This window comes from Nannospalax galili, unplaced genomic scaffold (genome assembly GCF_000622305.1).
Source record: "Nannospalax galili isolate Female #2095 unplaced genomic scaffold, S.galili_v1.0 scaffold39, whole genome shotgun sequence".
Classification (NCBI taxonomy): domain Eukaryota; kingdom Metazoa; phylum Chordata; class Mammalia; order Rodentia; family Spalacidae; genus Nannospalax; species Nannospalax galili.
This window is the reverse complement of record NW_008346683.1, coordinates 6,630,566-6,650,995: the sequence shown is the minus strand read 5'-3', so window position 1 is coordinate 6,650,995 and position 20,430 is coordinate 6,630,566. Positions and strand designations below refer to the sequence as shown.

The window sequence follows — 20,430 nt, the reverse complement described above, 5'->3', positions numbered from 1 at the left end:
AGAAAGTCCTTGAATCATGAATGGGAGATGTGAAGGAGAAGTAAAGGCAAGAGTAATTAGCATTACTAGTTCTAGACAGGGAACTAGAAAAAAGTCAGAACAGGGCAATTTTCAAATGTTCATATGAGAGTCCATTGGAATTTCTTGACAAAGGGCTTCCAAAAGCATTCCTCTATTGGGTTCCTCCTCATTTTTCTTTTGTCTTCCAAAGCTGGACTCTAGAGTGATGGATTCACGTTTTGCTTTCAGGTATTTTGATAGCTGTTGGAGTGGTTAGAATCAGTGTCAGTTCCCTCTCAAAGGCTTCTAGGTAGGGGGAGAAAAATTTACTTATCATTTTAGAACAATAGCTGGTTGTCTCCCTTAGCTCCAGGTGGGCCCTACAGTATTGGAGACCAAGATTTGAAGTCCTACATCTGAGCAGCACTTTTTGGTTAGGAACAAAATCATCAATGAGAAATAATTGTACAAATAATTTTATAGACTTAAGCCTAATGTCCGAAAAGTGTAATCCCTTGAATTCTTAAAGAAATACACTGATAACTTTACACTTTGGTTATACTTTCCTTTTCTGTGTTTAAGACCATACAGTTGGTCCAAATGAATCAATTTATTTTTACACTTAAGGTCACTTGAGGATCTGTTCCTCAGGGGTCACATCAGCTTGGGAGGAGCTCCTCGCTCCTTTCTTTTACCAGTTCCATCTATGTGAAGATAAGTCAAAGGTCCTGCTCGACCATGTCTGGCTTCACTTGGAAGGATAAATGAGATGTTTCTTCTGAGTTAACCCTCCTCTTTATAGACTGGACACTGGTTCAAGTCTGTCTCGTGGGGTCTCCATGTCCTCCCTGAACAAGAGGACAGGTGACTCACCACAGTACAGGACATTTTGAGAGATGTTCCATAGTCCCCTGCACTTGGTTGACCTTGGAGGGTGAGGGGCAAAAAACTGTCCTTTGATTCCCTCTGACCAGATTAGTATAGACCTTAATGTATGGCTGTTAAACACCCAATAAGGTTAGTTCCACCAGTCTGGTACTTTTAATTATCAGCAAAAACTGTCCTTTAAGTCCATCTGACCAGATTAGTATAGGCTTCAAAGTATGGCTGTTAAACATCCAATAAGGTTAGTTCCTCCAGTCTGGTACTTTTAATTATCATGTGCTATGTAGATAAGGCTTGGGTAAAAAGAAGCAAATATTCTCAGATAAACCTTGACTATTTTGTTCCTTAAACTATTTGACTTAACTGTGGCTATAGAAATTTTAAGATTATGTGAGTCCGGCATGGTGGTGCACGCCTTTAATCCCAGCACTCAGGAGGCAGAGGTAGGCAGATCTCTGTGAACTCAAGGCCAGCCTGGTCTCCATAGTGAATCCAGGACAGCTGGGGCTACAGGGAGACCCTGTCTGAAAAAGACCAAAAAAGATTATGTGAATATTATTTTTGTCTCATCCTTTATACATCATAACAAACCTACACAGACCTTCATCACTTGCTTAGGCTTTCTCATTTTTCCTGTCTATTTTGGAAAATTTCTCCATTCCCATGTACTTTTAACATCTTTTACATTTTCATTTTCTTTTTTTAAATAATTATGAGACATAATAGCATTAACAAATAAATTTTCCATCTGTTGTGAGACTTCTTTTCCTGGGGATGCTAAGCAATGCTTATTCCCTTTTAAGATTCTAGTGTCAAGCCAATGTTTCATTAAAGTTTTACTGGGGAACCAATGAATTTATTGAACTTACTTACCGAGATAACTAAGGGGTTGCTGAGGTGTATGTATGACCTGAGGGTATAAACCCTGGGAAGTCTTTACCCAGCATGGGTCATGCCTTCTCTTCCTAGCCTTCCCCAGATTGCATATTTTAGCACTCCCTAAATCCAGGAGACCATGTGTGATAATGGTCAAATTACATACAGTTGGTTGGGAAGAGTGGCTGGATAATCCAGTGAGGGTCCAATGACCCTGCTTGGCCCTACTTTAATGAATAAGCACAACCGCCAACAAACCCAGTTGTGAAAATGTTTAGCCATCAGGCTCAGCTGAAGTAGTGATGATGGTAGATATTTCATCCAGAAGGGACTGCTGTATAGCATCATCTTATTAAAAGGACCTGGAATTTTAAAGGATTTGGTTCTAGGATCGACATATGAGGGAGAACATATGTCGTTTGTGTTTCTGAGTCTATGTTACTTCACTTAGCATAACAGTTTCTAGATCCATCCATTTATTTGTAAATTTCATTATTTAATTTTTCTTTACTGCCGAATACAACACCATTGTGTAAATATACCACATTTTTGTTAACCACTCATCAGTTGAGGGGCACTTAGGTTGCTTCCATCTCTTAGCTATCATGAAAAGAGCAGCAACAAACATGTTATACAAGTGTCTGTACAATAGAATGGGTCCTTTGGGTTTATGCCAAGGAGTGGTATAATTGGTATATGATAGGTTCGTTTTTAATTTTTTTAAGAGTTCTCCACGCTGTTTTCCATAGAGGTTGCATGAGTTTGCTATCCCACCAGCAGTGAATGAGCGTTGCCCTGTCTCCACATCCTCACCAGCATTTGGTATCATTTGTTCTCTTGATCCTAGCCAGTCTAGGGTAAGGTGATACCTTAGGGTGGTTTTAATTTGCATTTCCCTAATTACTAATGATGTTGAACACTTTTTGAGATGTTTCTTAGTCATCTTTATTTCTTCCTTTGAGAACTCTCCATTTAGATCTTTAGCCCATCTTTTAACTGGGTCATTTGATTTCTCAATTCACTGTTTTTTGAGTTCTTTATATATTCTGGATACTAAGCCTCTGTCAGATGTGTCACTGGTGAAGATTTTTCCCATTCTGTGGGGTTTTGCTTCACTTTTTTGATTGTTTCTTTTGCTGTACAGAAGCTTTTTAGTTTAATGAGGTCCCACTTGTTGATTGCTGACCTTAATTTCTGAGCAACTTCTGTCCAATTTATAAAATCCTTTCCTACACCTATATCTTATAAGTTACTGTCAATATTTTCTTCAAATATTTTCAGGGTTTCCAGTTTCACATTGGGGTCTTTGATCCAATTGGAGTTGACTTTTGTGCAGGGTGAAAGATAAGGATCTACTTTCATTCTTCTACAGGTGGAGATCCAGCTTTGCCAGCACCATTTGTTGAAGATGCTGTCTTTCCTTCATTGTGTGTTTTTGACACCTTTGTCAAATATCAGGTGGCTGAAATTACATGTACTCGGGTTTGGATCTTCAATGATGTTCCACTGTTCTATGTATCTGTTTTTTGTTCAGTACCATTCTGTTTTTATGACTATAGCTCTATAGTATACCTTGAGATCTGGTATAGTAATCCCCCCAGCCTTGCTCTTTGTGCTCAGGGTTGCTTTGGCTATCCGGGGTCTTTTGTGCTTCCATATGAATTGAAGGATTTTTTTTTTCTAATTCTGTGAAGTATGTCATGAGTATTTTGATTGGGATTGTATTGACTATAGATATTGTTTTTGGTTGGATGATCATTTTCACAATATTAATTCTTCCAATCCATGAGCATGGGAGGTCCTTCCATCTCCTGGTGTCTTCCTCAGTCTCTTTCTTTAGCAATTTAAAATTTTCATTATAGAGATCTTTGGTGCCTTTGGTCAGATTTATTCCAAGATTTTTTTGTGGCAATTATGAATGGGAGAATTTCCCTATATTCTTTCTCCAATTGCTTGTTATTGGTATATAGAAAGGCTACTGATTTTTGTAGATTAATTTTATAACCTGCCCCTACACTGAAAGTGTTGATCTGTTCTAGGAGTTTTCTGGTGGAACTTTAGGGAGCTTTTAGGTATAGTATCATATCATCTGCAAGAAGTGATAGTTTGACCTCTTTTTTTCCAATTAGTACTCCTTTAATTTCCTTTTCCTGTCTTATTGCTCTAGCAAGATTTTCAAGCACTATGTTGAAAAGGAGTGGAGATAGTGGACATCCTTGTCTGGTTCCTGATTTTAATGGGAATGCTTCCAGTTTTTCTCCATTTAGAATGATGTTGGCTGTGGGTTTGTTATATATGGCTTTAATTATGTTGAGGTATGTTCCCTCCAGTCCAATTCCCTCTAGGACTTTGAACATAAATGCATGCTGAATTTTGTCAAAAGCCTTTTCTGCATCTATTGAGGTGACAATGTGTTTTTTTTCTTTGAGTCCATTTATATGATTAATGACGTTTATTGACTTGCGTATATTGAACCAGCCCTGCATCCCTGGGATAAAGCCTACTTGATCATGGTGAATGATCTTTTTGATGTGTCTGTATGTGGTTTGCAAGTATTTTGTTGAGAATTTTCGTATCTATATTCATTAAGGATATGGTTCTGTAGTTTTCTTTTTTGGTTGTGTCTTTACCCAGTTTGGGTATTAGAGTGATGCTGGCTTCATAGAAGGAATTTGGGAGTTCTCCTTCTATCATTTTGAATAATTCAAGTAGTATTGGTTCGAGGTCTTCTTGCCTTTCCAGTGCCTTGAGTTGCAGTGTTAGGTCATTTATTTGGGCTCTTTCTAATTTTTTAATGTTTTAGAGCTATAAACTTCCCTCTTAGGACTGCTTTTAATGTGTCTGAGATTGTGTTGTGTTGTATTGTTCTTTTCATTAAATTCTAGGAATTCTTTTATTCCTTTCTTAATTTCTCCTTTGACCCACTCATCATTCAGGACTGTGTTGTTCAATTGCCAGGAGTTCATGTAGTGACTAGGGCTTTGTCCAGTGTTGATTTTGAGCTTTATTGCTTTGTGGTCCAATAGAATGCATGGAATTGTTTCAATTTTTTTTTGTATTTGTTGAGGTTTGTTTTGTGGCCCAGTATATGGTCAATTTTTCAAAAAGTTCCACGGGGTGCTGGGTAGAAAGTATATTCTTCGGTATTTGGATGAAATATTCAAAAGATGTCTGTTAGGTCCATTTGATGTATGGTATCATTTGATTCAGACGTCTCTCTGTTTCTTCTTTGTCCAGTTGACCTGTCTAATGGAGACAGTGGGATATTGAAGTTCCATGCTATTACTGAGTTGATCTGTGTTTTAAAGTCCTGTAGTGTTTTATGAATTTGGGTGCAGCAGAGTTTGGTGTATATATGTTAAGGATTGTAGTATCTTCCTGGTTAACTGTTCCTTTGATCAGAATGAAGTGACCCCCCTTATCGCTTCTCATTAGTTTTATTTTGAAGTCCATTTTGTCAGATACTAGAATTTCAACTCCTGCTTGTTTCTTAGTGTCATTTGTTTGGAATATTCTTTCCATCCTGTCCTTGAAGGCGAGATGGGTTTCACTTAGTCTATGTCTTTTGACCAGGGAGTTCAGTCCATTGATATTTTAAGGTTATTATTGAAAGATGTGTATTGGTTGCTGTCATTTTGATTGCTGTTGTGTTCTCTGTGTAATTTTGTGTTTCCTTGATTATACCTTTATTTTCTTTTGTTGCCCTGAGGTATAGTTGTTTCTCTTTCTACTCTCTGTATTGCTTCAAGTATTCTTCGAAGGTCTGGTTTTGTGGACATGTGTTCTTTCAGGCTATTCATGTCATGGAAAATTTTTCTTTCCCCCTCAACTATAATAGACATTTTTGCTGGGTAAAATATTCTGGGCTGGCATCTATTGTCATTTAGAACTGGAAATACCTTGGTCCAACCTCTTCTGGCTTTCCTAGTTTGCATTGATAAGTCAATTGTAATTCTGATGGGCTTTCCTTTGTATGTGACTTGTTTTTCTTTTGCTGTTTTCAGTATTCTCTCTTTGTGCTGTACACTTAGTATTTTTTCTATAGTATGTTGTGGGGAGCTTCTTTTTCTGATCCTGTCTATTTGGTGTTCTATGTGCTTCCTGTATTTGTATGGGGGATGTCTTTCCTTAATTTTGAGAAATTCTCTTCTACAATCCTGTTTAAGATCTGGTCAATGCCATTAACGTGAAATTCTTCTCCTTCCTCTATTCCCATGATCTGTAGATTTGGTCTTTTCATGGTGTCCCACATCTCTTGCATATTGCATTCCTGTGTTTTTTAAATTTTTCCATAATCTTTGCTTGAGTGGTCCAATTCTTCAACTTTATCCTCCAGTGTTGATATTCTGTTTTCCATTTCATTCATTCTAGCAGTGAGGCTTTCCCCTGTTGTTTCAAGTTGGCTTACTGAGTTTTGCACTTCCTTCTTTTTCTGCCCGAGTTTTCTTCAATGTTTCTCTTTTGTGAATTCATTCAGAAGTTTATCACTGTCTTCTTTTAGTTCTTTGGTTTGTTTGTTCGTATGTTCTTTAAATTCACTGAATTCCTCATCATGTTTATGATTGTTCTTTTAAATTCACTGTCCTGGGTTATCTCTAGGGGGTTCTCCTTGCAGAACTCTTCTACAGGATTGGTAGAATTCGGTGGGGATATAGTGTTTTGGCTTTCCATGTGGAGGCAGGATCTGGGGGTTCTCAGGCAGTCCCCTGCATTCTCAGGCCCTCTGCCTGAGGGAGGCCAGAGGGAAGCAGAACTCAGTACTCTCTAGTGTTCTGCTGAGATCAGAGCCTCTACACTGATTGAGGTCTGAACCCATCCTGTCAGGCTGTCTGCTAGCATCTCAGCCAGATCTGCCCTGGGGTCTTGGGAGGGGCCTCACAGAATCCCAGGTAGGGGATGGGTATGGCACAATTAGGGGAAGCTTACCACCATGTGGAGGCAGGATCTGGGGCTCTCAGGTAGTCCCCTGCATTCTCAGGCCCTCTGCCAGAGAGAGACCAGAGGGAGGCCAGAACTCAGCAATGTTTGGTAGTCTGCTGAGATCAGAGCCGCTACACTGATGGAGGTCTGAACCCACCCTCAATTTTAAGTACTTTTATGGGCTAATATTTTTACTTTATGGTATGTATTTGAATTTTTTACTCAGAGAACATCTGAATAAATAAAGCAATAACCACGTTTCACCCTGTTACTTGGACTAACTTAAAATCCCTCAAAGGAAGTCCAAATTATATGGACAATATTCTTAAGATTCTTTATACTTCTTTATAGTCATTATCAATAGATTTGGAGATTCAAGCATTGACAAAAAGAAAAAAGAGCAGTTTAATTGCTATCTCATCCATTTCATCTCTGTTCAAAGAGGAATAAGACAGCATCACACACTATGAAATTTTCAAGTTCAAATTTCTACCCTAAATATGCCTGCTAATCATAAACTATAAGTTTGTAGTTCAAGCTGGCCTCACACTCCTAGTCCTCCTGCCTCAGCCTCCTGAGTGCTGAGATTACAGGCATGAGTCACTATGCCCCTGGCTTGGCAAATTCTCCATGCCAGAAAAAGACTCCCCAGATTATAAAGGGTTCCTAAATTCATCTTGATGGCATGAATATACTGACCATGGCCTTGATTCCCTCAGGAAAAAGGAATCGGTTATAAAGTGCATCCACTGTGTCATTGGGTTCGACATCGCATGACCTCTGAAGAAGGATGGGTCCTGTATCTAAACCATCATCAGCCCAGAAAACAGAAAACCCAGCTTTCTTATCTCCAGTGATTAGAGTCCTGTGAAAAGAAGAGTTTCAACTTAAAATGCTGGTTGATTATATCATCAAGTAGAGAATTAGTGATATTAAAGGAAAGGTAGTCTCAGTGGAAAAGCAGATAGTGAATGAAATGACCTAGAGAAATTCACAGCAGAGCCAGGAGCCACCAGAGCTGGTAGAAAGCAATACCTAATGGTACAGCTGTTTAATGTGTACTCATAATGAGTAGTCTTATAGTAATGGCTTATAGGGAATCTTAACAAGGTATGACTCCATCATTACTGCCACTCATCAACTTCAGGACTAAGTGATTTGCACACCTTCATCACTTCCTACATTGCATTTAATCTTGTATTTGGCAGAATAATAATGGATGATAAAACAGAGTATACTTGGCTGAGCATGGTGGCAACATTCCTTTTTAATTCCAGCACTTGGGAGAAAGCAGCAGGAAGATCTCTGTGAGATTAAAGCTAGCCTGGTCCACATAGCGAGTTCCAGGCCAACTGGGGCTACAGGGAGACCCTGTCACAAAATATAAAATATAAAATAAAATAAAATAAAATAAAATAAAAATAAAACAGAACAGAAGATACCTGGCACAATGTGAAGAGGAGAACTAATGATTAATTTAGGTTGTATAATTGAGTATAAACTTCACTTAAGATTAGAATTAGCTCTAGATTATCTACATAAATTGTAGCCAGTTGATTAAACCAACAATCTGTAGTGTGTGTTCCATACATCTTAGACTAAGAAAAAAACTTTACAGGAGCTTTTAATACAAACAGTAAGCTATGGATATGTGAGCAAATACCTATAAACAATATTGAAGAGCAGGAAAATATAGAAATATTGGGAGGTGGTTGGTCAGCAATGCCCTAAATATTTTTTTCTAGATTTATTTTTACTTTTATTTATGTGTATGTGTTTCTGTGTAAGTGTATGCCACATGAGTGGTGTCACTGGTGGAGGCCAGAGAAGGGCATAGGATCTCGTGGACCTGGAGTTTCAGGCAGTTGTGAGCTGCCTAATGCCAGTGCTGGGAACCAAACTTGGATCCTGTGAAAGAGCAGCAAGCACTCTAAACCATTGAGCCATCCCTCCAGCTCCATCCTTTGTCCTAAATCATCTTTATTTCTCTGAGCTATCAAACAAGACCTAAATCAGTCATTTAATGAACCACCCCCTTTTTTAGAAATATTGAGGAAATAATTGGCACCACATTATCAAGATTCTTGAAAATATTCATATGATTTGATTCAATGAGTCTACACATAGAAACCATGTGAAATGAAAAATATAAATTTAAGTGCAATGGTATCTACTCTAGTACTATTTATATGGGCAAAAGGAAATGATTTCATAGATTCAATCTTTAAACACAATGAAAATTTTCAGCACATTTAAATCACATATAGATTTTCTACCAATTTAATAATTTAACATCAAGTAATATGAGGAAAATGGTAGATAACAGATAAAAGGTAGACGTGGTGGCAAAGGCCCAGCTCGACCTCAGCATAGTGTTCCATGGTGTTAGGTACTTACGGTGTGTCAGGGACTGTTCTTGAAACAAATATAAGAATATTAGACAATGTCCCTTTCCTTGAGAAGCTTTAACTTAAATGAGGAGAGAGGGCTGACAAAGAGGGTAGTTTCAGACAACTAAGCATTTTCTTTAATACACTTGAGATTGTCTATGCCAAAAAATGTTTTTGTGGTCCAAACAGTCTTGTAATAGGGAACCTTCTTGACCTTAGCTATGCCATGTTAAAGTTTAGGCTGACTCTAGTCTCTGAAATTATCAGGCAGTTGATCCAGGGTATGGGAACACATGTCAGCTGGACCCTAGTTGTCTTAGGAACAGGTCAGAGTGTTCCAGGGTGCACTTGCTAACTGCAGATTTATGGCTTCTGTAGGTTATGCTTGGCTTGCTTCTGCAAAATAGTAATTGTTGATTAATAGAATAGAAATTGTTAAGGGGGCTCTCTACCTGTAAGCTTGGGAACTTAAAATTTTCACCCCTAGTTATAGTTTCTCTATATAAAAGCTTTCCCTAGAGATGGCTTGTGCTACACACTTGGGTTCTGATACTTTTATGTAGTAGCCTTGGCCAGTAAGGACTTTCATTCGGCAAAACTTTGTCTGAGTGGTCTTCTGTGGTAAAGCACCCCACAACAGTGTGAGAACACGACACACTCAGTTTCCCTCTTCAAGACTACGAAGATGCATATTTAAAGTACAAACACATTCTGTGATAAGCCAAAATAAAGCAAACTTATCCTCCCTCAGAAAACTGGTAGCCTGGTTAGAGTCACTGGAATGAATAGACCACTCCTGGCAAATTCTGTCCCGATTCATATAGCGTCTCTAGATCTCAAGGGAGTTCCTGCAGTAGAAGCCATCAATCAGGACCTCACAATTGTTGGCGCACACCTGTGTATGTGGGGTGGGAGGCATATACGCACGTTTGTACGGGTATGTGCACGTGTACTCACATTTAGGGAGGCTAGAGGTTGACACTGAGTGTCTTTCTCAATTGCCTCCCACTTGTTTTTTTGAGTCAGGGTCTCTCACTGAATCTTGAGCTCATTGATTTGGCTAGACTGGTCAGCCAATGAAGCGCTAGGGATCCACCTGTTCCATCTCCCTCTTCTAGATGGAATTACAGATACACCCTTCCACACACGGCTTTTATATAGGTGCTGGGGATCTGAACTCATATCCTCATGCTTTTGTGGCAGTCACTTTGTCTACTGATTCATCACCCTAGCCCCAAACATACCTAGTTTCTGGATCATGTAGGAGAAAAACAGAGACTCTGGGGCAGTGGAATAGGACCCATCATCCCTGCTATTAAACAGTCTCACCAGTTGATGGCAGAAGCTCCTCTGTGCCTGGGCAGGAGGGATGGGTGATAGATGATAGAGCCGTGCTTTGGCCTGTCAATGACATCCATGGGGATGAACTGTGTGCAGAAGGGAAGCACATTGAGCTCGGCACCCACTGATTGGTAGGCTTCTGCCACCTCCTTGATGGTTTTTCCCTTGACTCTCCATCTAGGGAACTTGAACACCGGGGTCCCATCTTTCTCTGCAGCCAAAGCTGAGCATGAAAAGGAGATTGTTGTCATTTTTTAAAAGTCAGAACTTTACAGTGTTGTTAGTTAATCCACTATAACTTTGCAGATTCATGAACATTTACAAATTAAATATGGCAAAGAATAATTCAGAATATGGCCAGAATGATATAGATTATGGCCAGAACCTGATGTATTATCATTGTATCATCCTTTACCCATGTGTCTAATGTGATATCTATGTAGCTACTGAAGGCACAATATGAATTTAAAAGCTGGTGAGTGGATAATATTTTCATATTTTTATGAAAGCTTAATTTTTTCTTCATTACATATTTATTCAGAGAGAGAGAGAGAGAGAGAGAGAGAAAGAGAGAGAGAAAAACCCAGGGACAGAACTCAGGTCTTCAGACTCAGCAGCACATACCTTTACCCGTGGTGCTATTTTACCAGCCCAGAAGCTTTTTCTTTTTTTTTCGGTCTTTTTTTTTTTTTTTGAGACAGGGTCTCCCTGTAGCCCCAGCTGTCTTGGAACTCACTATGTAGACCAGGCTGGCCTTGAACTCACAGAGATCTGCCTGCCTCTGCCTCCCGAGTGCTGGGATTAAAGGCGTGCACCACCATGCCTGGCTTTGTTTTGTTAAGACAAGGTTTTATATAGACCACACTGACCTCAAATTCATCATCCTCCTGCCTCAGCATCCTGAGTGTGGAGATTATAGGTATGTGCCACTATGTCCAGTCTATAAATATATATTTAAATATATGTTTTAATAGTAAGTCAAGTATATTCTACATATACTATTATAGATTAGATGTCTAATAATCTGTGTTATCATTCTAGGCCATTTCCAGGAACCCTAACTGAAGGGTTTGCCTGTGTTCCTTAGTTCTCTTTCCTTTCTCCCCTTCCAGTCATCAAAGTTCAATCATTCAGGATGGTATGCAGCATCTAGGGCAAAACCTCAATTAAAAAATTAAATTAAAAATTAGAAGCCTTATTAGGTCCTGAAGGACTCTGGCCATCAAAGTTAGGCCCTCATTAATCCACTTGAAAGAATCTGAGATACCAAAGCAATACTGTTTACAACATGTGCATGCTCATAAAATATTCAAGACACATTCCTTACATCAGAGGACAGGACAATGGGTGAGTGCTGGATACAATGTGACAGTTGGGGGATGGGGAGAAGGCCTGGTGGGTAAAAGCACTTGCTGTGCAAGTAAGAGAACCTGAGTTCAAATCTCCAGCATTCACATTTTAAAAACCTAGGTGTGGCTGTTCACACCTGTAACCTCAGCACCATAGGGTACAGTGACAGGAAGATCACTGGGGTTTGTTAGTCACCAGCCTAGTGAGAGACCCTGTTTCAAGGGAATTTGGTGGAGTGTGATAGAGCAGAACATCTGACTTCCTCTTCTGGCCTCCTCATGAGCATGGGTGTACTCATATGCGCATGTGCACACATGTAAGATATAATGGAAGGAAACTGTGAGAAGTTGCCTGGGAAGGAGAAATGGGGTAGAGGAGATGGATGCTGTCATAACAACATATGACAAGAAGCTCCACTGAAATAGACTTGGAGTCGGACCTTATTGGTCTCCTGTTACGGCTTTTAGCTGCCTAGAGCTATTTTTGACTTCCTCAGTGGACAATCCTGGTAAGAGCTGTCAGGTGCTGGCCTTATAAATTGGTTAGGAGCCTGGTGTAGGGTTGAACACTTTAGGTACATTAGCCCCATGAATTTTCACTGAAGCCATGTGATGCAGGAACCACCCAACAGGTTAGTTAGCTGAGCAACTTGTCCAAGGTCACGTAATTGGCCTGTGGAAGAGTCCACATCAGTCTCCATACATTAGACTTACATTGCTAACAGGTGCTGTACCATCTTCAGGTCACACTGTGAGTCAGGTTGGTTTTATTTTCTTTTTCTGAGTTATGTCATGAGTCCAAATGGTCGTGATCAATGGAAAGGGGTTTCTGACCCTGGGTCCGGGCACCAAGAGAGAGCTCCTTTCCCAGATTCCTTTCTAAATGAAGTCTAAAAGTCACATGTGGGGCTGGAGAGATGGCTCAGTGGTTAAGAGCACTGGTTGCTCTTGCAGAGGATGTGGGTTCAATTCCCAGCACCCACATGACAGCTAACAAGCATCCTAACTCCAGTTCCAGGGGATTTGACACCCTCTTCTAATCTCCTCAGGCAGGACACACAGGTGCATTTACATACAGGCAAGCAATACACCCATACACATAAAAGTCACATATTTTGAAATGCCAAAATCCATGTACATGATAGAAACTGCTAGTTGCCCCCCAATATTCTTTAACAGTGGAGTCCCTAGTGTGATGATTAGTTTAAATGTCAACTTGACACAATCTAGAATCACCTAGGGAGGGAGTCTCAAGGAGGAACTGTCAAGGTCTCCTTGGCCTGTGGGCGTGTCTGTGGGGGATTATCTTGATTATGTTAATTGAGGTAGGAAGACTGGCCCACTGTGGGTGGCACCATTCCCTAGTCAGAGGATCCCGACTGTCTAAGAGTGGAGAAAGCTAGCTGAGCACTACCATGAAGGTCTTGGTTCATTGTTCTCTGCTCTTGCTGTGGATGTGATGTGAATAGGTGCTTTAAGTTCCTGCTGACTTCACTTCCCTACAGTGATGAACTGTAGCCTGAAACTGTGAGCCAACCTAAAGCCCTTTTTCCTTTGAGCTGTTTTTGTCAGGGTATTTTATCACACACAGCAACAAAAAATGAACTAAGACACCTTGTTTAGCTGAATATATAAACTATCTCCAATATAGTCTCAATCTCTCAGGCTTTTCTGCAAATGCATTGGCCTGTGCCTAAGTTCTGGCCACTGGGATATGGGTGGAGGTAATATGTGCCATTCTAGACTGTGTCCTAAATAATGAGCTCAATGTCTGCTTCTTCTCTTTGCCTTCTTTTCTTTGTGTATGTGGTACGTGTACATGATCATATGGGTGTACACACATGTGCATGTGTGCACCTGTGTGTGAGGGTTAGAAGTCAATGTCAGGTGTCTTCCTCAATCCTTCTCTTATTTTTTTGAAACAGGACCTCTCACTGAACCTGGACCTTGCCAGGTGGCTAGATTATCTGGCCAATGAGCTGTAGGCTTCTCCCAGTCCCTAAAAAACCACCTGCCCCTGCCCCTGCCCCTGCCCCTAAACATTTGGGGAATTACAGACAAGGCCTGTGTACTCCGTTTTTATGGGAGTGCTGGGAATCCAACTTGGGTCTTTAAGCTTGTGTGGCAGGCCCTTTACCAACTGAACCATTTTCTCAGTGCTCTCTTTCCCTTCTTGCTTGCTGGAACACAGACTTGGTCAGGTCTGAGGCAGAAACCTTGGACCATAAGATGGAAGCACTATCTCAATATGGCACAATAACAAGTAGAGCACAAAGGCATTGCTATGAACGCAACTCTGATCACCAACCAGCCCTAAGTGTGCTTGACCCAGTCATCCCAAGAGATACTCACCCAGCGGATCAGCCTTGCCATTACTGTCTGGAACTGTGAACACCCCCACTACTCGGTGGCCCTCTTTCCGGAGGCGGCTATAGACTTCTTGTCCAAAGAGGCTCTGGCCAATAAGTGCCAAATTCAGCTTGTTTTTTAAATAAGCCTGTGAAAGAATTCAGTAGAGACAATAGTTGACATTGTGGACAGAAGATACTGGATGACAAACATTGGAGAATGAGTCATGGACCATGAGATGCTCAGAGACCCACAAAATAAAATTGTTAGCCTGGTTTGATGGCACAAACCCACAAGCAGGAGGATTGCTAGTATGAGACTAGCCTGGGCTTCATAGTGACCTCTAAGCCAGCCTTGGCTAATATAGCAAGATCTTCTGTCAAAAAACAAAAAACAAAAAACAAAACCATTAAAATCTATTTTGTGAATAGAGCTTTAAATCTTAAAACCAGTCAGAAGGTAGCTGGTTACTCCCCCCTAATACTCATGCCACTATTGCACCAGGAGGCATGTTTTGCCAAGCCAGTTATTGCAGCTTGAGGAGTTCATAGCTGGGTAATGTTGATGACCTTTTCCTGTTGGTAACATGCATAGCACCTTCTAGTATTATGAAAGGTAGTCAGCAAAGATGTAACTTCAAGGTCAGTGCCAGCTTGATTTCTCCTGGCTTGCTCTGTGCTCAGGTATAGAGTGTCTTCAGTTCTTGTGGGTAACCAAGTGCAATGGTGATAGCCAGTGTTGTTTTGAGTATCTATGGGATCGCTCTGATTAACAGCTGCAAGAGAAGGAGTCCATTCCTGGCAGGCTTTTCGTTTGCTGGCTTGTGGTGTCTATTAGGGTCATTGAACTCTTGTTTATAGGGTAGCTACATTTTAACTTCTTTTTATATTGTATATGTATATATAGTGAAAGAAGCTTTTACAGTGCATTTCCATATGACTCTTTCAAAAGGCCTCTAGAGTTGGTTGTTCCTCCTCTTAGTCTGTTTTCTGTCCTACCCACCCCTTCCCTGCCCCATTAAACCTGTCCTGTCCATCACTCTTCTTTCCCATTTCTACCACTTCATTCTATCTCCTCGCCCACGAACTGCCCCTCATGGTCCTTTATTAGTTTTCTGATATCTAATGGTTTTCCAATTGAAACAAATCTATTTAAAGAGTGAATACCTGACATTGTTATTAGGGCACAGAAGTTGTATCTAGACAAGTCATAGATCATAGGGGAGAACCTAGTACTACATCCTGCTAAATAGACATAGTGTGAAACTGACTCATAATTACTTATTGTTACACCATAGATTAGTGCATCTCTCAACTGCCATCAGAGAAGGCTCTTGTTGTAGAAGATGGCAATTAACACAAAGACCCACAACTGATCAATGTGCAGAGAAGAGACCACAGAGTGCTCAGCTCTAAATGAGACACCTACGTCACACCCTCTCCTCCCAAGTTTCAGGGATCTTGGTGAACAAGGAGGCAGAAAGATTGTAAGAGCCAGAAGTGGTAAATGAACACGAGGAAATTGTGTGGTCTGGACACCACCGGTGTTGGCACATATGAACCAACAACACTCATGACAGCATGCACAAGACCTGTGCAAATCCAAACTAGACAGAGGCCCAGTATGGATGTGGGAAGTGGACAGGAAGTCCCAGCCCTAGCTGAGGATCTACTGGCAATTGATAGATGCTGGGAAAGGAAGAGTCAGTTTTTCTTACTCTTTGTAAGCATATGCTACTAGGTCCAATTTATTTTATGTGTATGAGTGTTTTGCCTGAATGTATGTAAGTGTACCTGCTCATGCAGTGTCCTCAGAGGCCAGAAAAGGGTGTCAGATGCCCCTGGAACTGGAGTTATAAATGGTCGTTAGCTGCCATGTAGGTGCCGGGAACTGAACCTGGGTGCTGTGGAAAGCAACCAGTGCTCCTAATTGCTGAGCTGTCTTTCTAGCCTGGGGAAGGAATTCTTAAAAAAATTATGTAGATAAAAGTGGCCCGAAAGGAACTGAAGTTTAACGGAATGTCTTTGAGCAATCACACCTTCTGTGATTCTCCCAATGTAGCTTTTTCACAAGCTCAAAGTCATAGCTGGGTTCAAGACTGCTAGACAAGGGTGAAGGGCAGGTGAAGGAGGTGGGGTTCAGGGGATGAGAGGGATTGTGATCAGAGAGCCAGGCCTGTCTGTCTTGGCAATAGACTAACCCCCATTTCTCAGAGCTCCCTCTCCCTTCCACAGGATTTGGATTTATTATAAAATGTGCTTTAAAAAAAAAAACCTTTAAATCTAAATGGGATTCTCTAATATTCTAGAAAGTCATTCTAAATCACTAAAGCCTCTCTATGCCAGTCTGATTATGAAGAGACTCAGTTTTCCATTGTTCTCCACTTTGTTAAGGACACAGATAACATCTCTCTAAAGACATGGATTTTAAAAGAATAGCAGGTCACAATTTCTCTGTAATTGTGCTGGTAATTAAATACTTATAAAGCCTAATTAAGCTTCAGTGTCTAACAAATACTTGCAAGCAGTTTGTGCAACAACAGCAAATTCACCTACAGATAATTCATGCTTGACCACTGAATTTCCTCTCTTTGGAAAAACAAAAACAGAGCTGGGGAGATGGTAAAGTGCTTAGTGTGCAAACAGGAGGACCTGAGTTCAATCTCCAGAACCCCAGTAAAAATGCTGGAGTAGGGGCATGTACATGTTATTTCAGCACTGGGAAGGCAGAGACAGGTACATCCCTGGGGCTCTATGGCCAGCCAGTCTAGATGAATGGGTGATCTTTAGACCAATGAGAGAGCCTGTCTGAAAAACAAGGTAGACTGGGGCTAGAAAGATGGCTCAGTAGTTACAAGCACTGGCTGCTCTTACAGTTTCTGACACCCACATGGTGGCTAGCAACCATCCATAACTCCAGCTCCAGGGGATCTAATGCCCTCTTCTGACCTCTGTGGGCACTGCATGCCTGGGTGCACTTACATACATGCAGGCAAAACATTGATACACATAAAATAAAAAAAAATAAATACATAAAAATTTAAAAAACTAAAACAAGGTGGATTGCACCTGAGGAAGGACACTCCAAGTTGATCGCTGGCCTCCACACACATGCACACATACACACCCCAAGAAAAATATCAAAATGTTCTATAAATAGTCTATCTTTGTATCCTATAATTAATGCTGATACTTGAAATAGAATCTTCTTGTTGGCCAGCTTACAAAAATTTTAACTTTGATTCATGCAATTACTAATGCCAGAATTTTAAGACATGGAAAACACTTATGTGTGCTTTTGAAACACACAAGAGGGGCTGGAGAGCTGGAGCTTTGTGGTAGGATTCTTTCCTGTGGAAGACCCTTGGTTTGATCCCCAGCACTGCCAAAAAATAAAGGGGAAAAATCTCAAAACACACAAAAGTCAAGAGACCTAGCTGATTTCAATGAAACATTCTACTTGACTATCACCTAGCTAGTTGGAATTCAATTCCAGACTTAGCACTCTCTGAGAAACAGTGTTTAAAGCAACCATATTATTATCATTGAAAATACTACATTCACTTAAATACTTCGTGAGCTTAATGTTAAAGCTGAAGCTATAAGGCTGAGTTTCCTTTTTCTTTTTCTCCTTTTGGAGGCTGCGGTGGATTGAATCCAGGACCTTAAACCTGAAGCATACACTCTACTATTGAGCTATACCCCCAAACCCCAGGTGAGTTTTTTTTAAACACCAGGAGGTTTTTAGATTTTAGGACTCTGAGTGTGTTTGAGTTCAAAGGATTCCAGAATACTGGACTTAGGTATTTCTTCCTTTATATCCCCAGGTATGGCCTGAGTACTGACTGCCCATGTTGGCAGAATCTCATGGGAAGCTGCATTTAAAATGTGGGTTTCAGGTTCTCACCACAGATTGACTGACTCTGAATCCGAGGCTCAGGAAGCTGTACCTTAACAAGCTCTCCGGTGGCCTATGCTCACACTAACATCCAGGATTCTGCTCCCTGGGGAACACATATTAGATCACAAGAAATATTCTGCTCTGGGAAACTTGAGGCAGGAAGAAGGGGTAGGAATACCTGGAAACGTGTAAGTGTGGTATTAACATGTGCTAGTATTCCACATATACCTACTGCATTGAACTGTACACCAACTCCCAGACAGGTATTCTTAACTCATTTCTACAGATGAAGAAATTAAAGCATAGAGTTGTGGAGGTACAGCTTGGAGTCAAATGGTTACCAAGAGGCAGGCACGAGAGTCTGTTCTACTTTGCTTTCCCGTTGCTGTGATAAATACATGACCAAAAGCAACTTGGGGACAAAACGGTTTATTTGGCTTACACTTGCAGGTCACAATCCATCATTGAGGCAAGTCAGGACAGGAACTGAAGCAGAAACCATGGAGGAATGCTGCTTACTGGCTCCCTCCCTTTCTCGTGCTCACGTAGCTTTCTTATACAGCCCAGGCTCACCTGCCTAGGGATGCTGCTGCCCACAGTGGGCTGGGCCCTCTTACATCAATCAGCAATCAAGACAGTCTCCAATAGACATGCCCACAGGCCAGTCTAATCAAGGAAATTCTTCAGTTGTGGTTTCCTCTTCCCAGGTGACCCTAGGTTTGTGTCAAACTGGCAACAAAGATTAACCAGCACAGAGTCTAACCCTAGCTATCATCCCAGGACTCAGTCATTTTCCCCTGAATCTGGCTGCACAGTCTTGAGTGGAGCCTCAATTTTTCTTATCAATTAAAATCTGAATAATAGCATCTGGGTTGCAGAGACAGCTCAGCAGTTAAAAGCACATGCTTCTCTTGCAGAGGGCCTGAGTTTGGGTCCCAACACTCATGTCAGGTGGCTCACAACTGCTTCTAACTCCAGACCTAGGGGATCCAATGCCCTCTTCTGGACTCTAGGTGTACCTGCATTCTCTCTCACACACATAATTTAAAATAAAATAAAATAAAAATAATAAATAATAGCACATATTTCTCAGGGCTGTTATAAGGGTCAGTGAAATAAAGTACATGGTGCATTGGTGTGATATGTGGCAATAGAAAAGCTTAACCAACACTAATTATCAATGCCAAAACACTGCCAGGGGCAACATCTGGGTAGGGGAATTGACGCAGTGGGCATCTCCTATCAGGAATGGTCTCTAGGCCAGGTCCTGTACTGAGCCCTTTCATTAATTTAAAAAATACTGCCACAGTGGTGACTCACACCATCATCCCAAAACTCAGGAGGCTCACCACAAGTTCAAGATTAGCCTGGGTTACAGAATGCATTTAAGGCCAACTGGGGTTATAGAGTAAGACCTTGTCTCATGAAACCACCAACAAAAGCCTATCAAATTCTTGTTACATGTCTTCACATAATCCTTACAGTGGTCCGTTTTACAAATGATAAAACATGGGGTCCAAAGAAGTTTTCTGCTTGAGTCAGAGCTGCTGAGGGACAGAGGCAGGATCCAAACTCAGATCCACTGTACATCAATGAAGTGCTTCTGTGGTGTCCCTAGGTTGGAAGCCCCACCTCTGCTAATTTTTTCTTTGGAAACATAACCTTACAGTTTTTCCCAGGCTAGCCTGGAACTCCTGGTTTCGAGTGACCCTCTGTGCTGGATAGCTGTAGTGTTAACTTGACACACCTGGGTTGAAGGAGCCTCAATTGGGGAATTGCCTCCATTGGGCTGGCCTGTGGCCATGTCTGAGGGGGCATCTTCTTGATGAGTGATGTGGGAGGGCCCAGCCCACTGTGGGTGGTGCCACACCTGGACAGTGGGCCTGTGTTGCATAAGAAAGCAGGCTGAGCAGGGGCCGGGGAGCAAGCCAGTAAGCAGCATTCCTCCATGGCCTGTGCTCCACTCCTGCCTCCAGGTTCCTGCCCTGAGTTCCTACCTCGGGATCCTGGATGAACTGTGACTAGGGACATGTAAGCTAAATAAACCCTTTCCTCCCCAAGTTGGTAGTGGTCAGAGTATTTTGTCACAGCAATGAAGAACAAACTAGGACACCCTCCTACTCTGTCACTCTCAGTCTTAAGCCGTTGAGACAGGGTCTCTCATTGAGCCTGGAGCTAGGCTGGTGGCAAGCAAGTTGTTGCAATCCTCCTGTATCCAATAGATTACCCCCTACCCCCAAGCCCTGGGCTCACAGATGTACCCTTCTGCTATGCCAAGCATACATGGCATTTACTCAGCTCTTCAAACTTGTGCAATAAGCAGTCATCTCTACTGAGCCATCTCCCCAGCCCCCTTCATCAGCCTTTCTAAAAGACTAATGTGTGACCTTGATATGAGACACAGTCCTCTTTAAGGGACC

General features: G+C 41.3%; 1 protein-coding gene across 2 annotated transcripts in view; it reads right to left on the bottom strand.

Moving 5' to 3' along the window:
• Aldh1l2 (aldehyde dehydrogenase 1 family member L2) overlaps positions 1-20,430 on the bottom strand; it is a 63,700-nt gene that overhangs the window by 38,082 nt on the left and 5,188 nt on the right. For both annotated transcript variants that reach the window (XM_008843137.2, XM_029568353.1), the window contains exons 2-4: positions 14,114-14,258; positions 10,401-10,635; positions 7,381-7,546 (exon numbers count right to left, since the gene is read on the bottom strand). In XM_008843137.2, coding sequence (XP_008841359.1) covers positions 7,381-7,546; positions 10,401-10,635; positions 14,114-14,258 — 546 coding nt within the window. The remainder of the gene's footprint in view (positions 1-7,380; positions 7,547-10,400; positions 10,636-14,113; positions 14,259-20,430) is intronic.